Genomic DNA, 26,024 nt, shown 5'->3' with positions numbered 1-26,024 from the left:
GACTGCCTCCGTGTTGTCCTTCCAAAACAGTTAGGACCTATTTCGGGTTGAGAAGCAGAGTCTGACGACCGGCTCTGTGGTTCAGGACGGCCATCAGGTGCCCGGTTGTCGTTCGTGACCGTGCTCTTGCATGAGGGCTATCAGCTAACTGCCGTCACACGTTATGGCAGCTGGGAGCTCCTGGCCCTTCCAGATCCTTCCAAACCATCCTGATCCAGCCAGAGAGCCAGAGGAGGCATGGAGGCTTCCTGGGAAGAGTCCAGACTTTGGAAACAGAGACGCCGGAGTCCGGGTCCCAGCTCTGCGACTGTGCGACCTCAGGCAAGTCAGTTCACCTTGTCCGTCTCTGTCTCTTCTGCAAGATGGCGACACTCCCTACCTTAGCAGAAGTGTTTTGAACCTCACGAAAGGTGAGGTGCCATTTGTCCGGGCACCTGGCACTCAGATTATAGTAACCGGAAGGCGTTGCAGGGAATGGCCTTAGTAGTTCAGCGATATCATCAATGAGAGTCACACGTCGCACCTTCTCGTAGGATCCTGATAGGGAATAACCACCCAGAATCTGGCTCCCTTTTTCCGTGAACAGTGCACATTTCTTGGATCTTTAAGCCCCCCGTGATGCTGACTTATCAGCGTGCTGCAGGGGTTTGAAGAGAGAACATGCGTTAACATGAGGCCAGATGGCTGAGCCTATCACCGAGTGCAAGACTAATTACTTGAAGTATCTTTCAAGCAGATCCTAGCCTGGTCCCTCCTTTGTACCTGCGGTTTTTGTTGTTTCTAAATGGCATCTTTGTAAAAGTCATTTTCCTAATCAGGAGCTGCTCAGGTAGAAGGAGGCAGTGGATATTTAGAATCTTGTTTTCAGCAAGCTTGACGAATTCTTTCAGTTCTCACGGTTGTCTGTGGTTCCGCCGTAGTTTGATGTAGGTGACTGTGCCTCCACGTGGCACTTTCGCAGTTTTGTTTCCAGTCGTGTTGGTTGTTTCTTTTTCTTTTGTTTCTGCACTTGGTAAAACCTGTCGAAGTGGTGATTTCAGGCCTCGTTGTTTGGTTCTGACCTCAGGAGACACCCTTCTGATACTTCTTTTGCGGGAGTGATGTTTTCAGGAGGTTTTCATTGGGTAACTTACTAGGTCCAAGAAGTCCCTTCTGAGTGGCCACGGGCTTTTGCCTGTCTTGTTTGTTTTCGCTTTGTGAATCACGAGAAGGTCCTGATTTCCGGACGACGTAAGGGACGTGTGTATGTGTGCCACACGACCGGTGCCAAAATGGGTTTAGACGCGCGGGGCGCTCCGAGGCGTGCGTGCGTTAACTGTCTCGGCTAGAGGGCCGCCGGGACCTCAGAGGTAGTGTGAAGTCAGGTCCCTGTGAGGCCCGGGCCGTCTCTCCAGGTGTTGAGAGCAGATGCACCGCCCTGGCCGGCCACACGGCTTCACGAGGGGCGGGGGGGCGACGCGAGTGAGACTTGGGGTGTGTGGGAGGACACGCGTGGCCCCCAAACCCCTGAAGTCCCGGGTAGATCGGGCGTTGGCATCGGCAGGCTGCACGCGTGACAGAGGTGTGACAAAGCGGGGCGTAAGTTGGAGAACGTGGCGAGTTACTACTCTGTTGCTCTAGTTGGACGCACTGAACAGGAGCAGCCGGACAGAGACGCAGTCAGTGGGTCCTGTGAACCTGCGGCATCTGAAAGAGTGTCCTGTCGGGTGGCAGGGGCTCTGGGTGGCTCTGGGCACCGCAGGGTCTCCAGGAGAGAGACGTCTGCTGTGGCTGGTTTCCAGGGGCCGAGACGAGGAGCGGGACGGGCTGGGGAGGGAGTGGGCGTGCGGAAGCCAGGTCAGGGACGCCCTGTGGCTCACGGAGTGGCCCGTGCGCAGAGGGCACAGGGTCGCTGAGGGTCGTGCCGCACGGTGGGCACTCATCCGAGCGGGGAGATGGAGTGTTCTCCTGGGGCGGCTGTCAGGCCTGGCAGGGAATGGGGAGGGAGCCGGGACTGTCCTGGATAGAATTTAGCAAAGCGATTGGCTTCAACAGAAAGAAACGTAAGCTCATGCCTGCTCGCTCAGGATTGAAGTCATTTGGACTTCTAGGTTGGCAGCGGCTTAGAAAGAGCCCTTCTCCAGTAACTGAGCCCAAACCAGCGGGTCCCGCTGCGTCCTGCTGGCCTGGTCTAAGACACCTCCTCCTCTTCCTCCTCCTTTCACTTATTTGAGAGAGAGAGCAAGAAGGAGAGGGAGAGAGAGAGTCTCAAATAGACTCCTTGCTGTCAGTACGGAGCCCGATGCGGAGCTCGAACGCATGAACCTTGAAATCATGACCTGAGCCGAAATGAAGGGCCAGGCGCTCGGCCGACTGAGCCCCCCAGGGTCCCCATCTAAGATACTTCTTTTGGGTGTGATGGCTTCAAAATGCCTGACAAAGCCCCTGACTTTGTCCTCCGTAAGGGCCATGGGGACTGTTGTGTGTGTGTCCCCTTCCCGCCTGTGTTGCCACATTAAGCGGCCGAGCTGCTTTGTGGGGCCGTCAGCCCTCCGGGGCATCTGGCCTCAGTCCCGCTCGTCCTTTTCCGTCTGTGTTGGACCACGTAGAGTAACTGATACGGCAGTGGACAGCCACCTTGCAGCCTGGGCACCCAGGGTCACCTGTCAGTTCCCCAGTCGGGCCGATGACGCAGAGCCTTGGTTCTGAGTGACACGGGTTGTGTGTTAGCCGAGGAGGGAGAGATGATGGGTTTCGCCGCCTAGCCGGTAAAAATAGACACTTATTCTTTCCACGGCAGGTGGAAAGCGAAGACTTCACTCAGTAGCCCCGTGGGACAGAACTGAAATTGTGGTTTCTTTCGTTTTTGATACCATTCTTCTCTTCCTGATTCCTTGTCTGTTAAAATTCATCAGGCCTCACGAGCTGATGGTGATGGATCAGGACCCGCGGATTCGCGTTAGCTACACACCCGCCTGCGCGTTGTGCTTCGTCCGTTACCCAGGTTAGGGCTTGAAGTCAGGAGTGCGTCCCACGGAAAGAGCCTTGGCTCACACAGCTGGTGGGTGGCCGTGCCTTCCTTCCAGAAGGGCAGACAGGAGGCAGCCAGACCTGTTCCCGGCCGCTCCCAGTGAGAAGGTCACGTTGCAGCACACCCGGTCCACGACTGCCACGTGAACGGCACGTCTGCAGAAGGTGCTTGCCCTCAGGCGAGATGTGCTCCCAATGTGTATGTTTTCTTTTCCATTAAAAAGTGAATAAAACGTTGGTGGCTACCTGCATTTGGCGGTCACGGCTCTAGCTGGACTGCGGGGCTGTCGGTGCGGGCAGCACCCCTGCACGCGTGCAGATGCCACGCTCCCCGAACCGGGCTGTGGCATCGGAAGGGGCCGTGTGTGCTCGGCATTGGGACCCCCGCTTGTGCCTGCTGCAGAGGGTGGACGTGAGCGAGATGGTTTCTTGCCACCTCAGAAACTCACTCAACCCTGTAACCTGAAGGGAGGAAGGAGGAGGAGGGGGGAGGCGTGTGGGGCACGGTTATAAATGGGCAGAAATCGGTCCCCTACTTTTTTTCCCTTGGGTGCACTTTCAGTATGAGTTCGCTTTATCTGGGATATAGAACCCAAATTGTGGCTTTAATCTTGGACTTGAAATAGGGACGTGCGGGCTTACCTCCGTGTGGCAGGTCCCCGGGCACTGGCAGGTGCCAGGGGGCTCCCCGGGACAACCTCGTGGCTGCGCGTGGGGGGGCCCTGCGGGTGGCCTGGTGGCCGCCCATCTTCTAGATGACGGGGCGTCTCCTCCAAGCTGGGCCCCTCCTGTCTACATCTGTGTGGCTGTGGATGAGGGGCCTCAGATATACGTGGGAATCCTGACACACCCACCTCATATCCTGGATTGGGCAACTTTTTTTTTTTAATTTTTTTTTTAACGTTGATTCATTTTTGAGAGACAGAGAGAGACAGAGCATGAGCGGGGAAGGGACAGAGGGAGGGAGACACAGAATCCAAAGCAGGCTCCGGGGCTCTGAGCTGTCAGCACAGAGCCCCACGTGGGGCTCGAACCCACGAACTGTGAGATCATGACCTGAGCTGAAGTCGGAGGCTCGACCGACCGAGCCACCCAGGCGCCCCCTGGATTGGGCAACTTTTTAAAAAGATGTCTCTTAGGCGGAGTACTGGCTGTGCTTGCCACCTCTTAGTTTTTGTTGAACTTTGGAAATTGTCAGAGAAAAATAGAGTAAACACCCATTTATTCTCCTGCCAAAATTTGTTCAAAGTTGGTTTTGTAGGTGTTTAAAAAATAGCTTTCTGTTTTTCTAAGAGTAAATAGTCCACTTAAAAGAATCGAGGCAGAAAGCGCAGAAAGACAACTTATCACATGACCTCCCAGAAGCCACCGCTCGTGTTCACGAGCCTTCCTACCCCACACGTGTGCGTGTGTAGACACGTGACAAATGGGACTGCCTCCAGCGCCGTTGTGGAACTCCTCCCGCTTCCCGGTATGCGGAGTAGTTGTTTGTGTGCGGTGTGAGCAGGTTACCGCAGCAGCTTATTTAACAGACTTTGTGCTGACGAAGTCCTCATCAGTCATGTGTTGGGTGGGCGTTGATGCGTTCCGGGGCGGGGATGTCTTGCTGTTGTGTGTAGGTGTCTGCGTGCTTGAGGATAAATGCCTGCACCCTGAGTTACTTCATCAAAGGGCACAGGATTTTAACCGATTTCTGTAACATACCTTCAAGACCAGCCAGCTTAGATGTAATCACACTGATCATTTTCCCCGGCTCTTCTAAATGCCAGGTAGGCAAAAAAAGTTGTTTACGATTTCAATTTGCATTTTTTGAATGCGGGCTGAATATGTTTTCTGTTTGTCGGCTACTGGTGTTGCCCGTGCGCACTCTCCATGTTTTCCCGTTGGAGTTTCAAATCCTTATTAATCTATATAGACCGTCTACCCAGGTTTAAGTTTTTAGGTTTGTGAAGTTATTATGTCACAACATTTTCCGAATTTCTTGGGCAACCAGAGAAGCTTTAAAAATCCCGTGTAGTCAGACTCGTCTCTTGTGACCTGCATTTTGGTTCCAAGACAGAGAACATTCCGACTCCCGAATTATAAAGGACTAATTTAATTTAATTTTAATTTTAATTTTTTTAAGACTATTCAATTTTAAAGTAGTTCTTTGGATGTCTTTGTTTCAGTTAGACATGTTGCCTATTTACAATCTGTGTCCATTTGGAGTTTGTTTTGTAATAAGACGTGAGGGAGCTCATCTTAACTTTTCCCTCAAATGTTCAGTGTTCCACCTGTCCCTTCTCTCCTGTCCCATGGTTGAAATGTCACCTTAGCCTGCCCTGAACTGTCCTCACGGTTGCTCCTGACGTGATTCTCTGCCCGCTCTCTGCTGAAGTGAGTCCCCCGGGGACAGGGACACAGCAGGTGCTCAGGGAGCGTATGGGACACGTAGCCTGAGGCTGGGCACACAGTCAGACCTCAGTTTAGTGACAGCTGTTCCTGGGCTCTCCTGTGCCAACGGAACAAACTTGGGGGGCCTACTTTATGCACTGTTAGCCCACCCATTTCTTTTGGAAAATGTGTTTGGCTTAAACATATCCACTGTCTCAAAAGGACTTGAGGCACCTTGGCCTGGTGGCAGAACTCATGGGCTCTCATAGCAGCAGGACCTGAGCTGAGCCCAGCTTGGTCTGTCCTTACCTTCCCGGTGTCCCAGCAGCAAGCTGGGGGTCATACGTGCCTGGCCCACGGTGAGGACTAACCGGGACAGCACACGTGGTTCTTCCCAAGGAATTGCGGGAGAGCTTAAACTAATACACACGCTAGAAGGGGTAGTTAGTCGTTTTCTGTTGGTGTGGAGAGATGTCCTTGGTAACCAGGGTGGATTCATTACTGTCACAGAGCACACAGTCGTGAACTTACTGCTTAAGAGGATGGGAACAGAAGACGGGAGGTGAGATTCTTGTATGTTTGGGGTGATAGAAGGATTTAGGTTCTAAAACCTCGCTGGCCTGGCATTGATTCACCCTCTGGGGTGCCCTGGTTTGTGAAGTGTGGACAACTTGTGTCCGAGAGGGGGGATGTGAGGACAGACGAGGAGGTACCTGGAGTCGTGCCCAGAGCGTAGTAGATGCTTGATAAACACAGCTTCCTTGGTTGAGATGGTGGAGACAGCTTGTGGAAGACGGAGTCATAGTCTCCACGTGGATGCTCTGTGTTTTTGCCGTAAAACACCGGCGTCGAGTTACAGATCGGTGGAGGGGTTTCTACGAAGACTGAGTGTTGACACTGAGCTATTGTTGTATTCATCTGTTCGTTCCTTCCACGGTTGCACAGAAGCCGACACAAGCCCTGCCCTGCCGATGCTCACGAGCTGGTGGGAGGGCCAGTGGCTGGTCAGAGAATCACAAAATAAGTAGAGTCACAGCTGGTAAGCGTTACAGGGAAGCATGAGAGAGAGACACGCGGGGGGTGGTTTTCGTGTGTCCTCAGGGCTTTCGTAAAGCGCTCAGGTCGCGTGGCCGAATGTCTTGACAAGCTCTTGAAAGAACCACACGTCCACGGAGCAGGACGGCAGTGGACAGTGGCCATACCAGCCATTCGGGGGACACCTCAGCGGAAGGGGGGTGGCGATTTACATTTGTCAAGGATTTCCTAAATTCCTGCTTGTACTTTTTACAGTATGTGTAATATTATTGGCTAAAGACAGATGGCGGGTCAGAGGGGACATCTTTGATGCAGGGGGGAAAGTTTATTAAAACAACTTTTATGGGGAAGTTTTCTTTTTACAGATCACGGGGGTGGCCTGGGGACCATTTCTCAAAGAAATAGTGTTTGAAATGATGGTTGGATTTTCACAAAAGTCTATTTAAAAATCTTTTGTGGGTGAAGTTCTGGGAGTTTGCAGTGAAGATAGAGAATAACCTTGTTAGTCACTGGCATGAGGGTGGTTGGATGTTTGTTTTGTGCTTCGTCCTGAAGCTACGTGTGTGACATGTATCCTGTACGTGCTGTATTGTTCGCTAAAACGAGGTTAAAGTATTTTTAGACTGGTACTCGTTCAACCACAAAAGTCGAACGAGGCGTTCTGGTGGCAGTCCTCCTGCCGACTCCCCTCGCCTTGCGCGCGGCCCTGGGCACCGGCCAGGACCCCACCGTCACCCAGGAACACCTGCCGTGCCCAGGGCCGAGTCCCCTCGCCCCCAGAGCGACTAGCCCCTCCCTCTCGGGGTTGCCTCTCAGGGCCACTTCTTCGTGCGTGGCCAAGAACCGGGCGACAGATTGGAATTTCCCAGAGGGTTTTTACCACGAGGGGAAGAAATGAAGAGTTACAGGAACTGTAGCCGCGTGAAGGTGACACATTTCTAGAGAAGGGCTCTGTGACTCCACGCTTGGCTGCTCTCCTCGCAGGGCCGTCCTTCCGCCACCTTGTCTGCGAGCCTGCCCGGGGTTTCGTCTGGGTTCTCCTCCCCTCATCCTCGTTCAGGGCGGGAGGCGCTGGGCACACATGCCCAAGGGAGAGGAGCGACGGGAGCGCCTCCCTAGGGTGTGGACACATCTTCCTGCTGGAGAAAGGGAGGGCGTCACTTCCCAGGCAGGGACTCGCGGTCGGGGTCGGCGCCGGCCTTGGGGTGTCCTCTGAGCCCGCTGCCCTCTGGGCTGACGGTCACTGTCACACCGAAGCGCCCCGGTGGGGCCAGCGGAGCCCTGAGCACGGACGCCCAGCTCCAGTGTGCCGAGAGTGCAGCCCCCCTACACAGTGACCCGGCACCCCTGCTAGGCTCCGCCCACCTCAGGGGCGTGCCCAGCCTCGCAGGTCTGGGGGCCGAGGGGAGCACCAGGGCCCGTACAGGGTGTCTGCGCGTCCCAGCTGGGCTCTTCTCGGCCGTGGTGCCTGAACCGGATGTCAGGGCACAAGCACCTTGTCTGGGCGTCTGGCCAGATAAAAACACATCCCTCCGGGAACTTGGGCGAGGTCTGGTTTTTTTTTTTGTATTTGATCGCAGCTGGCTCCTTGGCCGCCCCGGGTCTCGCACTGCAGTTCTGCAGAGCGTGTGTCCTCTTAACTTGCTCTCCAGCTGACAGGAGCAGATGTTCCTTTCTGCATTCTTGGTGCTCCGTTCTGAGAATGCCTCCGTTCGTTTCACCGGAAAGGCTGCCGTGACTGTGTGTAATGCAGCTCCATCGGCTTGGGCGGCCGTAAGCGAGACCCGCCTGTGTAGGCAACAGGTGAATTCGCCAAGTGGCAGCCGTGCGTGCTGGGTGCAGCAGGAGAGGGCTGGTCTGACAGCATCCGCGTTGCGGTCTGTGTCCCGGCCGGTGTCAGAACCCGTCCTTTTCTAGCCTGTGGGGAAAGCAAGGTGTGCGGGAGACCCCCCCCCGGCCCTGGGTGGTGGTGTGGCCCTTCTCGGCCACCGCCTGGCTGGGACCCTGACAAGTCCCTCTTCCCTCCTCAAGAGATGTCCGAAAGCGTGAGGGAGCTGATGTCCGTGCCCGGCTTGGCCCACGTTGTGGTACGGACGGGCTGGATGGCCTTGAGCTATTTTTGTCACTTTCTTTTGCCTTCATGGTTTCTGGCCGATGCCCATACCACGCACACAGAATTCTAAAAGGAAAATAGAGGCTATGGGACGCTGATACTCATGCTCACTTCGAGGTTCTGGGAAGATCTGTACGGTAGCCTTATGGCATTTGGTGGCAAATCTTCAAATACCCCAGTCCCACTGAGACCCGGGTGCTGGGCGGCCGGGCTCCCTCCAGTGCCCTGTGCCAGCCCCGTGGCAAGTACAGATGGAGGTACAGTGGTTCGCTTGCCAGCAACCAAAGCTGCTTAATTGAAGAGCCAGACTCCGCATTTATTTAGCGATTCTGTGATGTAGATTTTTCTTGAGGAACATTTAAGTCACCCAGGAGCCAAGGGTCACGTAGGTCTTTTTGTTTCTGAACGCCCTGGACTCCTAATAAGATGTAGTGGAGGGAACGCCGCCTGCGGGGGGGGGCAGGAAGTCTCAGCCCCCCTCTCAGTGTTCTTTCTCCCCCCACCACCCCCAGGCAGAGCCCCCAGACCCGCCTGGAGCCTGGCTCGAGGTCCGTGACTCAGAGCAGGTTGGGGAAGGAAGGGTGACTGACTCTCCTTGGTTTCCACGGTGACTCCTGGCCCCAAATTCTGCTATTTATTATGTGTCATCTGTGGTCGGGGCTGTTGCTCTTGGCCTGATGGCTTGAGCTGGTGCCCCACTGCAGGCAGGCGGTGGGGGTGGGGGCGCAGCCGCGTGGCCCCGCGTGTGCCCGTGTGTGCCAGCGTGTGCCCAGGCCTAATGGGTCACGCAGGGATTTTGAAAATTCCGTTCCACCTGCTTAGGGATTTAGAAAACAGCAGAAACGAAGGGCTTCTCCGAACAGCCATGCCTGTCTGCTGCTTGCCTTCCGTGCTGGTCACCAGACGGACTTGCCGGGGACAGCGGCCTCCCCCGAGCTGACTCCTGAGCCCGCGTGTAGCTCGGGCCTTGGGACACAGATTGGCCTCACGTCGTAAACACGAGGCTGTGCCGCGAGGCCGCAGCGGGACGTGTGCCTTCCGAGGCCCGACTCCGAGCCCCTGCCTGGTAGGCGGCCTGCGTGACGGGCCTGGGGAGCCGGCATGGCAGCCAGTGAGCCGTGAGCCCACGTCCCGTCAGGGACAGACGCTCTGGGGCGGCCTCGAGACAGCCCCGTTCTGAGGCCTGCAGGGCGTGGTGCTGTCCGCAGACCCACCCGCCCTCCGCAGGGCCACAGACACGGGGAGGAACTGAGACATCGGTTCCTCTGCTTCCAGATGAGGCTGTGCTGTCCCCTGACAGCGGGCGGTTCTCAGGCATGCGGGGTCACGAACCCCTTTGTCAGTCTGGTGAAGGCGATGGGCGGATCCCTTACCAGAATCCTGTTTTTCAAGGCACAGAACAAAACGTGTAGGATGACCGGGAAAGCCGGTCATGTCGAGATACAGTCATCAGAATATGACAGCAAATGTTACCACGTTTTGTAACCGGTCCACCAGTGGGCCTCATAAATCTCATGATTTTGAAGTAGCCGTGAATTCAGACTTGCTCTGTGGTGTCTGTAGCAGCCGCCACGTGACGTGAGGGTCCCGGTGTCTCCACGTGTCCATGTTCGTAATGGAAAGAAGCGCTACGTGTCACTTGCTCCGTCCCCGTTCACAGACCCTCGGAGCTGGCTGCGTGGACCCCTGGCTGGGAGCTCCTGGCGATGTGTCCTGGAAGGGCCCTCGGCATGGTGGGGAGCCCAGGACGCCCCCAAGGCCTGGTTTGCTGTGTGCGGGCTCAGGAGGCACACGTCCCCAGCTGAGCCTTGAAGTGATGGCGGGCCAGTGGTCAGGGGGCCTCTGACCTGCTGGGCAGGGTAGCAGGGAGGGCGGAGATGAGGGACGGCGGCAGGTGGCAGGGTGGGGCTCCGCAGCAGCACTGGGAGGGGAGCACTGCAGGCTCGCGTCCTATAGATCTTGAGGCCCAGAATCTGGGCTTAGGCCCTGGTTCTCTGCCTGCCTGCCTGTCTGTCTCCCTTCCCCACCCCCGCCCCCCCCTCTGGGTTGCTGCCTGCAGCCTAGGGTCAGATTGAGGAGATGAATTGGTCAGCGAGTCCATTGTTCTCGAGGCTGGGAGCCTGGAGGGGTGAAGGTGGGCTGTGTTTTCAGCGTGTAGGGAGAAGGGTGGGCCAGGAGGGCGCAGGGAGAAGGCGGATGCGGTGGGAGCCACATGGCTCAAGCTGTGGAGGGTGGCCCGCCTGTGCACTGAGCCCTCCCGCTGGCCCCTGCTTCCTCTCGAGGATGTAGGGAGAGATGTTTCTACGTGGGTCGTCAGCACAGCATTTCATTTTTAAAGTGAAAATTTGGAAACCACTGAAATGCATCCGCAGGAGATGGCTCAGTGAGTAATGTGGTCATTAAAGATTCATTTTGGAGAATTGCGTAATATGATGTTAAATGAAAGAAGCCGGCACAAGTCTGCATGATTCCGTGTTAGCACGGGTGCACATGTTGTGTCATATGGGTATGTAGAAGACTGACATTTTAACAGGACCGTCTCCGGTGGCCTTTTATTTTCTCCGTGTTTTTCTGTATCTTCTGTTATAAAAACTACAGTAAATGAAAGCAGTCACCCAGTCTGTGTCTACCATTGCAGGCAAAGACGCATTGGTTCAGGGGGCCGTCACCTGCAGGTGCTGCTTTAGAAGGTGCTCCGTGAGGGGCGCCTGGGTAGCTCAGTCGGTTGGGCATCTGACTTCGGCTCGGGTCGTGATCTCATGGTTCGTGGGTTCGAGCCCCGTGTCGGGCTCTGTGCTGACAGCTCGGAGCCTGGAGCCTGCTTTGGACTCTGTGTCTCCCTCTCTCTTTGCTCCTCCCCCACTCACGTTCTCTCTCTCTCTCTCTCTCTCTCTCTCTCTCTCAAAAACAAATAAACATTAAAAAAAAAATTTAGAAGGTGCTCCATGATCTCTAGCCAGGTGAAGAAGACAGGTGAGGGGTGGGGTATCCTGGGTGCCTGTCCCCCCCCCCCCCCCCAAACAAGCTCTCAGTTATCTGGTCCATCCTTCATGAGGTAAGATGCGTGTGAGATTTTCTGGAAGGGAGCCACCTTTTTCCTCTCAGAGGGGCTCCTAGCTGTGCGTGAAGTTGTGCTGTGGCGCCCCGCTGGTGTGGCCGGCCGTGTCTCCTCTCCCCCAGGAGACTGAAACCTGTACCCTGCTCCTGCCACAGTGCTCATCATATAGCAAAGGGGTCAGAGTGTCTCTGGATCCTCGGTTCTGCGACCTCCCAATTCCAGGTAGGAGAGAGGAAAGGTGATTGTGTGGGTTGAAGCCTGAGCCACGGGCCTCTCGGTGGGGTTAGGGCATCACTCTCTCAGGGGCCTGAAAGATCTCCACAGCAGGCCCTGCCCCAGCCTGCCCGGAGCCCATCTGCAACACCTCCTTCTGGGCACGGCGGGCACTGGTGCCCTCCTGGCCCCTCCCCTGCGCCTGCCCGGTGCCTGGAGGTGTCGCCCCAGCCCCTGCGCTGTGAGCTGTGAGCCCAGAGCCGCTGTCCTCCTCCACCTGCCTGCTGGGAGTGCTTAGGTGGCCGCAGGCAGGGGAACCTCCCAACATTGCCCACTTGCTCCTTGAGGACCCACCTGTGACCTGGCTCCCCCCCAGGTGCTCTGTGCCCCACTTGCCTGCCTTTACTGCAGGGCTGAGAGTCTGTTACCCCTGCCACACCGAAGGTAGTGAGTTGGATATGAGCAGAGCCCTGAGAGAAAGTTCTTAGCAGTGTCGCTGCTGGTGGTTTGTCCTCATGGAGGCCTGCGCCGATAGGCCCTGAGCTGCTGGGGCGCCTCCCACCCCCACCCAGGGCACCCACCCGTTTGAGGACGTCCAGCAGACCTTCACTTGTCTCCTCTGGTCACCCCAGTTCCTTGTCCCTCGTTTCCGTCCCGTACGGAGGCGGAGGGTGGGACCAGAGCTCCACCCTGCTGAGGGGGCTGCTGGGGCCAGGGTCCCACAGCCTGATCTGGGACCCTCCTCTGACAAGTTGGTGACAGTCTGGACCCCGTGGGGCGGGTTTCTTTAGGACCACGCCGTCCCGCAGAAGCCTCGCTTCAAACGCAAGGACAAGCCAGCCTTCCATGGCTTCTGGAAAAAACACCCAAACTTCCTGGTTGCTGCGGCCCAGTTACTCATACAGGAAGTCGATTACTCATTCACTATGCTTCCCTTTCACTGATTGAGATGTGGCTCTAAGAATGGATCTTTTAAACACACGTGCTGACTTATGGGTAGCAGCTCCTCACACACTCGTGGCCCGCGTTCCCTGACGCCTTCAGGCTCTCGGGCTCCCTGCCCCCAGGACCTGCCCCGTCGGGAGTGGGGGCTGGCGGAGGAGTCGGTGACGGCCGACAGTCGCCCTCCCCCTCAACTGGGTCTCTTCCAGCTGTGACCATCCGGGGCTCCTGGGTGAGAAGGGAGGGGCTGCCCTCCCGTCCCCCCACCGGATCCTGCCCCCCAGTGCAGAGGGAGCGCCGACGGTTCCCAGCGGAACTGTCTGGAGCCACGGGCGGGGGGCGCGGGCCTGGGCGTCGCCGCACAGCTTTCACGGGAAGCTGGAAGCCGGATTTCTCGGTGAAGGACGGAGAAGGATGGGGAGGGGGAGAACCTGGAAGGTCGGGAGGATGGCCTGGCCTGGCACGGGCTGGCCGGCTTGGCCACAGCTGGGGTGGAGGTGGGGTCTTCCTGCAGGGCCGGGTTGGGGGCCAGGTCTCTGCTGAGCGGACCCTCGGAGCCATGGCCGCGCTGTGGTGGCTCCCAGATCCCCCGCCGCTGCCGCCGCCGCCTCCTCCTCCTCCTCCTCCTCCTCCTCCTCCTCCTCCTCGGGCTCTCACTCACTCAGTGGATGTTGACGGTGGCCGTGGCTGCGGAGGCCGCGACAGGCACCGCGCCTCTCCGGAGCCCCTGCTCGCCAGTACCCGGCCCGGTGGGCTCGGGGTCCCCCTGGTCCTCCTGGTCCCCCTGCCCCCGCTGCTCTGCGCTGTGGCGTATCTGCCGTCAGACTCTGTTCCTGCTGCAGAACCGGCGAGGGGAAGGGGGCCGCGGGCCGGGTGTGCTTGGACAGTTCATCTCTAGGCGATACGGGAATTAATTTTCAGAGTCAGTCTGTGTCAACTGTGGTGAAGGTGCGTGTGCTGTGCAGCATTTGGCTTCCGGCAGCATTTGGTTTTCACGCTGGAACGTCACCCACCTGTTGGGGCCAAGAGCCGACCGTCCCGCGAGAGCGACCTTACCCCCGTGTGCCGTCCCGCCCCTTCCTCACGCAGGGGCGCTTCTGGGCAGCGTCGCCAGCGCTGGGTCCTCTCTGGCGTTTGGTTCGTGAGTCCCGCTTGTCTTGGCGCTCCACGCTCGAGGCTGACTCTCTGTAAAGTACAAAAACGGATCTGAGATCTCTCCTAGGATTGAGGCTGGGCAGGGAGGCATAAGACTGCTGGGGCCTCGGGGCACCTGGGTGGCTCAGTCGGTTAATCGCCACACTCTGGGTTTTGGCTCAGGTCATGATCTGGCAGTTCATGGGTTCAAGCCCCACGTCAGGCTCTGCGCTGACAGCATGGGGCCTGCCTGGGATTCTCTCTCTTCCTTTCTCTGCTCCTCCCCTGCTGTGCTCGCTTTCTCTGAAAATAAATAAATAAACAGACAAAAAAATAAAGCTGCTGGGGCCTCGCCCTACTCTGCTTTGAAAACTGTTAGAGCTTTCACTTGTCATTGTATACTCCATAGTCTTCCCATGAGCTCTCAGTATTTTCATTATTAAAAGCTAGAAGCGGGGTGCCTGGGTGGCTCAGTCGGTTGAGCATCTTACTTCAGCTCAGGTCATGATCTCGTGGTTTATGGGTTCGGGCCCCACTTCGGGCTCTGTGCTGACAGCTCGGAGCCTGGAGCCTGATTCCGATTCTGTGTCTACCTCTCGGCTCCTCCCCCAGTCGTGCTCTCTCTCAAAAATAAACAAACATGAAAAAAAATTTTAAAAGCTAGAAGCAAGGAAGAAATATCTTGTGAAGTTATATATTTCATGAATGTGTTACCATCGCGTTTTTTTCTGATGCTTGCATCAATACGAGTCAGTAACGCAGACCAGTGGACAGTTTTCCATGTTTTCCATGGCACACGTGTGAGGAATTCGTGCTTTGCAGGTGGGGGAAATAGGTCCAAGCAGAGAACTGGGCTCCAGGCATCTCTGTGCCAGCGGTTAGATATGAGGCAAGTAAAATCACCTGCGTCTGCCGGGCCGGATGGCTGCTCGTGGCAGGAGGAAGTCTTGGCTCAGAGTTGGGCACCACCACTCTGTTGCCGTCTGAGCCTCGGACGGCTTGACTTTTCAAAGGGAGCGCCTTCGCTCCGTGACTGTGACACACAGTTAAGTATGTGAAAGCCCCTCGTAAACTGGAGAGCCCTTCAGTGCAGATACGACTCTGCTTCCTGGAATGGACCCTGGGCACCAGATGCCTCTGGCTCTGTGGCTGGACGTTTCCTGGGGCACAGATGTCACTTCTGTGGTTTAACTGCGCTCCTGTATTCACAAGGTTCCCCTCACTGGCTAGGCGTCCCCTGAGAGCGGGGACTGTGTGCTAGTGGGCTCTCCTCAGGGGACAGAGTTGGGCGAGAGTGGAGCCCACCCCCGGACGCGGTCAGGGTCTGTAGTGCAAAGGATCGCGTGTGAGCTGAGCTTACGAGCAGTAAACACGCCTGATCTGTCAGATGACACCCAGACACTGTCCTGGGAGGCGACACGTGGGTTATACCTGTCTCCCCGGTCCCAGGCGCATTACCCAGCCCCTAGGTACATGCGAGTGTGCTGTGGCAGGGACGGCGTGTCGTGTGCAGGTCTGTAGGTACCATTCTCTAGGGTCGTAGGTGCTCAGACAGACCTGCAGGTTTCCGGATGGTGTAACTCAGGGAGATTAATAACCTTAAAGCATGTTCATTTTCTCATCGAAAACAAGACAGAAAACAATTCGAGAACTCTGGGTTTTTCTAGGTCATAAATGCAGTAAAAACAGCTTATTTTTAGTAGCCTTCATTTGTTTCTAGTAAATGTCAGTAGGCATTGAAGTACATGGATTTTTTTTTTTTATAAAGAAGATTTAAAAAAATGAAAACGTGAGCAAAAATTAAGAGTATTCTGTTATTGGAAAAATTTTTAATTGTTTTTTTTCTAAGCGGCCGTTTGAACTTTACTAACAGAATTGCTGAAAATTTGAATTGGGATGAAGTTTCTTTCTACTGTCTGTGGGAGGGCTGGGGGCAGGAGGGAACGTTCCTTGATTAAATCAATGGCTTAAATAGGAATGAAGGAGGGACACCACCTTGATGACTTTCGTCCCTTTAATTACATATGGGTAGTGCCCTGTTGGCATTGTCTCCTTTTCTGATAATTAACGTTGCCCCATCTTTCTAGTCTCTTGTGTGCAAAGAAGGAACATCAGTATACACAGCAAATACACAGTGAGTTACTACAGCGCTTTAGAAAAAAATTTTTTTTACGTTTGTTTATTTTTGAGAGAGAGACAGAGCGTGAGTGGGGGAGGGGCAGAGAGAGAAGGAGACACAGAATCTGAAGCAGGCTCCAGGCTCTGAGCTGTCAGCACAGAGCCCGACGCGGGGCTCGAACCCATGAACCGTGAGATCATGACCTGAGCCGAAGTCGGACGCTTAACCGATGGAGCCACCCAGGCGCCCCAGCTCTTCTTTTTTCCTTTTTTCTTTTCTTTTTTTTTTTTTTGAGAGAGAGAGAGAGAGCATGAGCAGGGGAGAGGAGCAGAGGGAGAGAGAGAATCTGAAGCAAGGTCCACATTCAGCGTGGAGTCCGATTTGGGGCTCGATCCCACAATCCTGGGATCATGAGCTAAGCTGACATCAAGAGCTGGCCGCTCAACCGACTGAGCCACCCGGGCGCCCCTCCAGTGCATTTTAAGTAAAGAATTGGTTTCTGTTGAGACCCCCTCCTTTGTGGAAATGTGGCATTGGTCTGTTGCAGAGAAGGGGTGAGCTGTGGTTTCCAGGGGCGGGAGAGATCGCGCGGAAAGTGGAGTCCTCGTGTGACCCGAACACAGCCGTCCGTCCGAAGCTGCTGGATTACCTGCTGCCACGTGGGGAGTGGTGCTTGGGGCCACGTGTGGCCGGGTGCGTGCACGCGTGTTGATGTCAGGAAGGCTCGGCTTTCTTGTCTCTTGAGGTCCTAAACATCCTCCTTCCTACTTCGGTGGTCCATTGTAAGGACGCTTTCTGAGTGACTTTGGCATCCCTCCCCTTACCTGTCTGAACCCCAGCTTCCGGAGCTTGACCAGGTGTTTCTGGCCTCTTCTTGCGCACCAGGTGCTTTCAGGCCCTCGGGGAGGCAGACCGTCCTCAAGTCGCTCAGGTCCAGCTGGAGAGGCGGCTGGGATTCCCGCTCAGCGTAGCAGATTTATCCCGGAGATGTGAACAAGGCAGGCTAGAGACAGGAGAAGTAGGGAGCTGTGAAGAGTGAGGCTGGTCCTCAGGGTCGAGGCCGTCTTGGGTTGAGCGGCCAGAGACCAGGCTGAGGCCAGACCTCGCAGACGTGAGGGCTCCTGGTTGCAGCTGGGCAGCCGTGGAGGTGCTTGGACCCGTGGAGATCGGCCCCTCTGGCCTGGAGGGCGGAAAGTGGTGGGGGGTTGCCTGGATGCCGAGACCCCGTTGGCAGGCTTTCCTAACTGCCCGTGGGGTGAAACGGGGCCCCGAGCAGGGGCAGAGAGGGATGGATAGAACGGATGGATTCCAGAGGAAGCAGGTAAAATGAGGACGGTTGTGTGTTCGGCTGTGCGTGCAGATCATGTGGGAAAGGTCGTGGTAGGGGGTGGGCCACGGCCTCACTGATGGAGGCACGAACCGTGGTTTAATTGTGGATGCAGTGTCAACCGTCTGTGAGCCTATATGAGAGATGACGGGGGCTGGGGAGAGAAAACCCAACGTTCCAAGGATCCGGGCAGCGCAAGGGAGCAACAGCCTGGAAAGGGAGGACCATGGCTCGAAGGGCAGAGGGTCCCTGGAGCCTGGCAGTTAGGGCGAGGGCCAGGGGCACGAGAGTCAGGGGTTCCCGGGAAACGGGTGGACACGAGGCAGGAGGAGGCGAGGATGAGCGTATGGGGGGCACATGGGACAGCGGGGGTCCTCGAGGGCTGGGAGGGGCGGGTCACTCACAGGAGGGGCTCGCGAGCGCTCCGGGACAGCGGGTGTTTCTCTGTGTAACGGGCGTTCTCTTGGCCGTTCCAGTGCTCGCGCCTCCTGCGCCGCCACCGCCACCCATCCAAGGATATGCCTTCAAGCCTCCACCCAGACCCGACTTCGGGACCTCCGGGAGAACAATCAAGTTACAGGCCAACTTCTTTGAAATGGACATTCCAAAAATTGACATCTACCATTATGAATTGGATATCAAGCCGGAGAAATGCCCGAGGAGAGTCAACAGGTATTCCGTCCTCTCATCCCTCATCGGTCTCGACCGGCCGACGCGGGTCCCGGCGTTAAAGTAATCGACCCTTCCGTTCCGGCAGCTCCTTCCCCGGAGGTGTCCCTTGGCGTTTCCTTTTTGAAAAATGTTTTGTGTGTTTCCTTGTGTCTGGATACAGTTGTCAAGCGTGCTGCTCAGCGAGCTTTGACGAACGTGTGCGCGTGCCCGTTGCCTCCTGCCCTCTCCATCGATCCCAGCGCTAAGTAAGGCCAGTGCTCCGCGTCCCTTTGTGCTGTCCCTTTCTGCCCTGTGAGATCGTCTCGCCCCACCTGCTCCCTAGACTCGGCCTGGTGTTTGTGGGACTGACCCGCACTGCCGTGTGTTAATAGCCTTTTATTTTTATCGCCGAGGAATATTGCGTGATTTCTTTATTCATTCTCCTGTCGGACGCTCGGGCTGTCTGGGCTTTGCCACGATGAACGTTGTTCTTCCAGTCTTTTGGGGACGTGCATTTTCGTTTCTCTGAGATGAATACCCGGGAGGGAAATTGCTGGATCCCAGCGTGGGTGTAGGCTGAGCTGCACGAGAGGCCGCCAGAGTGGTCGCACCGCCTCATTCTCCCGCGGGTGGCGTGGGGCCTGCGCGCCCCGTCCCGCTCAGCACGGGGGACGGCCAGGCTCCTGGAGTTTCGCGTTTCAGTCTCATGGTTTCTCTTTGGGGGTTTTAATTTCCATTTCCTGGTAACTAGTGAGTTGAGCACCTTTTCATGTGCCTATAACCGTAATTACATTATGTTTACACGTTATATAGTGTCACGTAGTGTTTCTAATAAAGTGTCTGTCGAAGCCTCTTCCCTGGCTTGTCTCTTTGTTCCTGATTTGTAGGAGTTTTTACTATATTTAAGGTCCAGGTCTGTATCGGGAGTGTTTTCCCCTGGTTTGTGGCTTGTCATTTCACTTTTTTTTTTTTTTTAAAATATTTATTTTTGAGAGAGAACAGGAGAGAGAGAGAGCGAAGGAATAAGCAGGGGAGGGACAGAGAGAGACACACACACACAGAATCCTGGAGCAGGCTCCAGGCTCCAAGATGTCAGCACAGGGCCCAGCGTGGGGCTCAAACCCACAATGCATGAGATCATGACCTGAGCCAAAGTTGGGCACTTAACTGACCGAGCCCCCCGGGCGCCCCTGCTGATTCACTTTCTAAATGGTGTCTTTCAATGAGCAGAATTTTGTAAGTTTGTTGACATCCAATCTATAAAATTTTGAAAATGGTTACCATATTATGTGTTCTCTCCAAAAAATCTTTGCCTATCTGAAGGGTACAGGTACTCTTTTTTTTTTTTTTTTTTTTTTTTTTTTTAAGCAGACAATTTGGGCTTGTTTTTTTATTTAGGCCTGTGATCCATCTTGGATTAATTTTTGTCTGTGGTGGGAGGTAAGGGTCTGTTGAGAAGACTTTTCTTTCACCATCGGTTTACCTGGGCCCCCTTGAGGGGGAGGGTAAATCAATTGATTTTCAGTTGCTACCAGAAAGTTCCCTGGAATTTTTTTATCATGATTGCTTTGAAACTGTAGATAAATTTGGGGAAAGTGGATACTGTTGAATCTTCTGGTCCACACACATGGCTGTGTTTTCCATTCATTAGGTTTACTTTAATTTCTTGCAGAACTTACTCATACTTTTCATCATAGAGGTCTTCTGTTTTGTTTATTCTAAGTGTGCTGTGTTCTTTGATGTTACTACAAATTGTATTTTAAAATTGCATTGTCCACGAGGGAAGTTTCTCAGGAGGGAGTGACTGCCGACAAGTACGGGGTTTCTTTTTGGAGTCATGACAAATGTTCAAAACCTAGATTGTGGTGCTCTAAGGGAGACAAAAACCCTGTGAATATACTAAAACCATTTAATTGTGCACTTTCAAGATGTTAAAAAAAGTTTTTTTGTTACTTTTGAACAAAGATGGTTTTACTTTTTTCCAGTTTCTAAAGCATTTTATTTTTTACTTTATTGCGGTGGCTAAGAAATGCACTATAAATAATGATGAATGGATGTGGTGAAAACAGACATCCTTGCCTTGTTTCCACTCTTAAGGGGGAATCATTCATTCTCTCACCTGTAGTGTATTCTATTAGTCGCAGGATTTTCTTAGAGACCCTTTATCAGACCGAGGGAGTTCCCTCCCTGATTTGCTGAGAAGTATTCTCATCATTGGGTGCTGAATTCTGTCAAATGCTTTGTCTGCATCTCTTGGGATGATCATATAGTTTTTCTTCCTTTTTTCCTGCCTCCTATTAATGAGGTGTATTAATTACATTGACTTTTTTTTTTATGTTAGAGTGGCTGGATTTTCTCAGAGTTAAGATGTATTATTTTATATACATCGTTAGTCATGACTTATTATTTTTATATACTGCAGTACTTTGTTAGCATTTCGTTGTGAATTTTTGTGCCTCTGCTCCTGAGAGACATGGGTGTGTACTTTTCTTGTTAGGTTTGATAGCAGGGGTATGTGGCATTGTGAAAAGCTGGGACATGTTCCCTCCTCCTCCCAAAACTCCCAAGACGAAAGATAGATTGGTATAATTTCCTTCTTAAATGTTCCACTGACTTTGTCATTGAAATCGTTTGGACCTGGAGTTTTCCTCGTACGGTTTAATTTCTTTATTAGGTACCAGGCTGTGCAGAATTTTCTCTGTGTGTCTGTTTTGGCAGTTTGCGTCTTTCAAGGCATCTGTCCATTTTCTGTAAGTTGTTGAATTTACTGGTGCAACATGGTGCCTGTGTTCCTTTAATGTCTGTAGGATGTGTGGTGAGAGTCTTGTTCATTCCTGATATTTTATTTTTTTAACGTTTATTTTTGAGAGAGAGCATACACGCGTGCGCACACACACACACGCACACACACAAGTAGGGGAGGGGCAGATAGAGAGGACGCAGGCTCCCGGCTCTGAGCTGCCAGCACAGAGCCCGACGCAGGGCTCAAACCCATGAAGTGCGAGATCATGACCTGAGCCGGTCAGACGCTTAACCGACTGAGCCACCCAGGCGCGCATCATTCCTGATACTTTAAATTTGTCTTTTTTCTCTTTTACCTTGATCAACTTTGCTAGGGTTTGTCAATGATATTGATGTTTTCACAGAAACAGCTTTTTTACTTTGTTGATTTTTCTCTTTTGTTGAATCCACCCGTCTGTCCGTTTTCTTTTCTCTGATATTTATTATCCTTCTATTCATTTTGAGGTTAGATCATCAAATTTAAACCTTCCTTCTTTTCCAATCCATTTGTTTAAAGCTGTAAATGTCCCTCTGAGCCTGATTTTAGCTATAGCCCATGCGTTTTGATACATTGTAATTTTAATTCAAAATATTTTCCATTTTCTTGTGAATTCTCTAATCTGTGGGGTTTTGTTGTTTTTAGAGATGTGTTCAAATTTTAACTCTTTGGTGTTTTGTTTTGTTTTGTTTTGTTTTGTTTTGTTTTGTTTTGTTTTTGGTACCTGTTGATATTGATTGCTAATTTAATTCCACAAACCATAACCATAAAGTTTAGAGGACATACTCTGTAAGATTTCAGCCTTTTGAACTCTGTTGGGACTTAGTTTATGGCTAAGTATGAGATTTATCTTGGTAAGTGTTACTCATCCGGTTGAAGAGAATGTGTGTCCTGTGGTTGGCGGGTGTGGGGATTTGAGTAGTAGGTGGCGTTGGTCTGTAGCGTCACGACAGTTCTTTATCTCCGTCCTCGTCGTGTTGTCCGAGTGTGGTGTGGGTTTTGTCTGTTTCTCCCTTTAGTACTGTTTTTGTTTGCTGTGTTTCAAAGCTCTGTTATTAGGGGTACACATTTTTATGATTTTTTGTCTCCTGTGATAAACTGAACCCTTTATCACTAGGAAGTGTTCTCTGTATTTTGTAATTCTGATTATTAATACAATCTCATGGCCATTCTTAAGCTTGCCGTTTAGCTGATGTACAACTTTGTACAAGCTTTTACACCCTCGGCCTGTGTGTGTACGTACTCCAAGCGTGTCCCCTGTAGATATCATATAATGGGGACTTCCTTTATTTCTTGATTTTATCGGGTATGTTACGTTTGCTTACATGTAACATAAATTTAAATTTAATTTTTTGTGGTTGCTATTTTTTTAAATTTCTATATCTGTGTTTTTTATGCTTTTATTTTAAATGTCTATTTATTTTGAGTGAGACTGGGGCAGGAGGGCAGAGAGAGAGCGAGCGAGCGAGTGCGAATGCCAGTCAGGCTCCACGTTGTCAGCATAAAGCGCCACGTGGAGCTCAGCCTCCCAAATCGTGAGATCTTGACCTGAGCTGAAATCAAGAGTCGGACGCTTAACTGCCTGAGCCACCCAGATGACTCCCCTGTGAGAATTTTATAGTAATATAATTCTACTTACTCCTCTGGCCTTTTGCTATCGTTGTCACGCATCTTACTTGTCTATCCATTATGAATTCCGTGGTGCAATGCTGCTCTTTTAAAGCAATTGGGAAAATGGTCTGTTCAGCCACAAATGAGCCTTCCTTGGCTCTCTGCGGATCCGGGTTCTCACCTGGCGTCGTTCCCTTCCAGCCTGAAGAATGCCCTTTAGCCCTTCCTGTGGTGCAGGTGGGCCCGTGATGAATTCTTCCAGCACCTTTTTGAGATCTACAAATGTGTTTATTTCCTCCTTCTCTTTGAAGGATATTTTGCTGGAGGATATTGAATTCCAAATTGACATTCTTTTCCCGTAATACCTTAAAGTTGTCATCTTCGTTAAAGTTTTAATCTTCATTACTTCAGATGAAGTTTCAGTTTACTTTTCTTCTTGTACTTCTCCTGTACGTAATTTGTCATTTTTCCTCTGAATATTTTGTTTTAATTTTGCTTTTCAGCAGTTTGAGGTGCCTAATTGTGATTTTCTTTTTCCTTCTTGGTGTTTTCTGGATTTGAATGCTGATGTCTTTCATGAAATTTGGGTGAAATGCTATCATTTCTTCAAATACTTTTTCTGCCCCATTTTCTTCTCTATAGGATTGCAGTTATGTGTATTCTAGGCCATTTTTATGTTGTCTCCCGATCATTGAGCCTGTGATTTAAAAAAAAAAAAAAATCTTTTCCTCCTCTTTCTTCAATTCAGTTAACTTTATTGATGTCTTTAAGATCACTTTACCTCCCCCGCCCCTTTTGTAGCATCCAGTCTTCTGTATAATCGTCTAATGATAGTTTTTCAATTAGATAGTGTGCTTTTCAGTTTCAGCTTTTGCATTTGGTTCTTTTTCATAGTTTATATCCTTTGCTAAGTTTCCCCATCTGTTCACTCATTGTTCCCACCTTTTTCTTCATGACTTCTTGAATGTCCTTACAGTAATAGCATACGTATGAGCAGTCCTTGTCTGCTAATTACAACATATGGGTCATTTCGGGATCTGTTTCTGTTGACGGGTTTTACCTTAGATTACGTATCACCTTTTTTGCTTATTTACACGCATAGTACGTTTTTGTTGCTGTTGAACATTACGTGTGTTACATTGAGGGAATCTGGCTTTTGCTCTCTTCTCTGGTACCCTGCCCACAAATCCCGACTTCTTCTGCAGTCCTAGACTGTCCTCCCTGTCTCCTCGGTGCAACAAGATTGTCCTCTCTGCTGCACCTTCCTCCCGTGTTGTGGTTTGTAAACCGCTCGCAGGCGGAGTGGGTGTGTGGCTTACCTCACGCGTTTCCCTTCCCTCAATAATCACAGTCTCAAACTGCCTCTTTTTCAATGCCGGAAATAGCCGTCTTGTTTTTCTCTAGTTCTGTAGTTGTTGAGGGTAGAAGGATAAGTTCAATACCAATTACTTTGTCAGGATCAGAGATCAGATTCTCAGCTGCAGTTTAAGAACTTAAATTGGCTTCCCAGTTTGTGATATTGCCCTCTAAAGTGCTCTTTGCTGTAATGTTTTTTTTTTTTTCCCTGATTACAAACTTTGTAAGAGAAAGAATATTTGGGGGTTCAGTTCCCTTATCTATAAAACCAAACAGTCGGATTTGCTCACTGTGACCGATACACATTGGTCCAGGCTCTTTAGAGGGTTATTGGGTGTGAATATTAGAATAAAAATAGTATATACCTTCTGACCCACCAATTCTACTTCTGAGTATTTATCCCAAGAAGGTATGGCTCCAAAGAGACGGTACTCGACGGTCATCTAAGATCCTTTAAAATATGTGCTTACTAAAAAACGTGTTTCCGAACAAAAACATTGGGCACGGCTGGCTTAAACACCTTTCTTTTTTTTACTGGAAGTGTCTTCTGTGCTCTGAGACTCTCCCTGAGTGGGTTTGTGCGTCGTTGACTTTCCTGGAGACAAACACGTGTGTGGATCAGTGATGTGAACGCACTCTGGGAGGTGGAACACGGAGGCGTGAGTAACCACGCACATTTCTGGGCTTTTTATTCATGTGGTGGCGTTTGGGCTCTTAGGTGATGAACCGCATTGTACAGGACGTTTCCTTTCATGAAGGAGGCATGACTAAGACGTTGTCATCTGGCAGCAGGAAAAGGCTGCTGGTGATTGAAACGCGATGTCTTTGACTGCACTGCTACGTTCTTGGAGTTACGTCCACAAGGTTCTAAAGTTACCCAGTATTTGGAAATTCCCTCGAGTCACACAAGTAGGTAATAAAGGTGGGGCGCGGACTGCGTTTTCGTGGCCAAGGCCAGCCCACTTACCGGCATGCCTTGCTTCCCCCTGGCTTGGGGGCCAGCCTGAGCCTCGCTGCCTACTTAAATGTGTGAGCCTTCAGAATTCTCTATTTCGCTCTTCCTTCTGGTGGACTGTGGCTGAGGTCCAATCCCAAGATTGTTATCAACCAGAATCGCACAGGAAGAAGTTGGGTGTAAAGTTCTGGTTCTGCCAAAACCCACGTGCTGACACCTTCACTTAATCCGTCCTTCTTCCAGCCTTGCTTCCAGCATGACCAGCCAGCATTTATGAAGCCTCCAGTCGTGAGGCAGGTACTGTGGCACCGGGGGTGCGGGGTGGGCAGGCTAGACCCCGTCCGTGTGCCTCGTGGGGAAGAGTCCAGCCGGCGGCCTCTAGGACCCCAGGCGTGCGCTGCCGGAGGGAAGCTCGGGGCGGAGCAGGAAGGCGGCGGACGAGCACGGAGCTCAGCCTGTGGTCTGACTGTGAAGACGGTCTTCACAGCCTGTTCTTCCTTCCACACGGCTGTCTCTGGGCAGCAGGGACCAGGTCTTAACTCTGAGTTCTTAAAACTCCGTGTAGTGCATGTGGTAGATGTTTAGGAGGTTCAGCCCGAAGCCCTGTGCGAGGCTGAGTGAAACGTGCCGTCCGTCTGTGTTGCGATGAGTCACGGTGAGTCCTGGCCTCGTGTGCCCTCCGTGTCTGGCCATCCCATCCCCCGCTGTTCACTGAGTGGCTGCTGTAGGAGGGATTGAGTATAAGGCAAGGTACCTCTTCCCCAGAGGCTTCCGGTATCATTGTGGGTACAGAGATGGTCACCCAGGATGGTCGGAGCGCGGCGCCGGTCTGGGTTGTGTGGGCCTTGCCGCCTGGAAGCCTTCCCAGGGGGTCAAAATCGGCAGCATTCTGCTCAGTAGCCCAGGACGGACTACAGAAAGAAGGTGTGTTCCTTGTCTTCTGACTGTCCTTTCCTTCTGTTTCCCTTGGGCTCTGTTATGTGGCCCTGGGAGGACACTGCAGAAGTGATCACTGTGTGGGGCGTGTGTGTGTGTGTGTGTGCGCGCGCGCGCACGCGCGCACCCGTACGCACAGAAGTGGTGGGAGGGTGGGGCGGTGCAGCATGACTGTGTCATTTGCAGCCTGCTGTTTGCTTCGGGCACTGTCCACTGGAGGGGCTGAAGGTTGGTCCAGACTTTTTGGAATGTGGTTTGGTGTATATGTTAAAATAGTATGTATATTCTCTACTACTTTTTCTTTTTTTTTTTTTTTTTTTAAGTTTATTTATTTTGAGAGAGAGCACAAGTGGGAGAGGGGTAGAGAGAAAGGAGAGAGAGGGAATCCCAAGTAGGTTCCACGCTGTTAGTGC

General features: G+C 52.5%; 1 protein-coding gene across 7 annotated transcripts in view; it reads left to right on the top strand.

The window, feature by feature from the left end:
* AGO2 (argonaute RISC catalytic component 2) overlaps positions 1-26,024 on the top strand; it is a 111,506-nt gene that overhangs the window by 32,624 nt on the left and 52,858 nt on the right. For 2 of the 7 annotated variants that reach the window (XM_078441949.2, XM_078441950.2), the window contains exon 2: positions 17,800-17,995. The exons of 1 other annotated variant lie outside the window; for it this stretch is intronic. In XM_078441949.2, the coding sequence (XP_078298075.1) occupies positions 17,800-17,995 (196 nt within the window). Of the gene's footprint in view, positions 1-2,892; positions 2,984-16,592; positions 16,690-17,799; positions 17,996-25,126; positions 25,331-26,024 lie in introns of those variants that run through there. 4 more of the 7 variants (XM_078441948.2, XM_078441953.2, XM_078441952.2 and 1 more) reach the window with 4 other exon arrangements.

This window comes from Panthera onca, chromosome F2 (assembly GCF_046562875.1).
Source record: "Panthera onca isolate mPanOnc1 chromosome F2, mPanOnc1 haplotype 2, whole genome shotgun sequence".
NCBI classification, from domain to species: Eukaryota; Metazoa; Chordata; class Mammalia; order Carnivora; family Felidae; genus Panthera; species Panthera onca.
The sequence above is the reverse complement of the archived record's forward strand: the minus strand, read 5'-3'. Positions and strand labels throughout refer to the sequence as shown.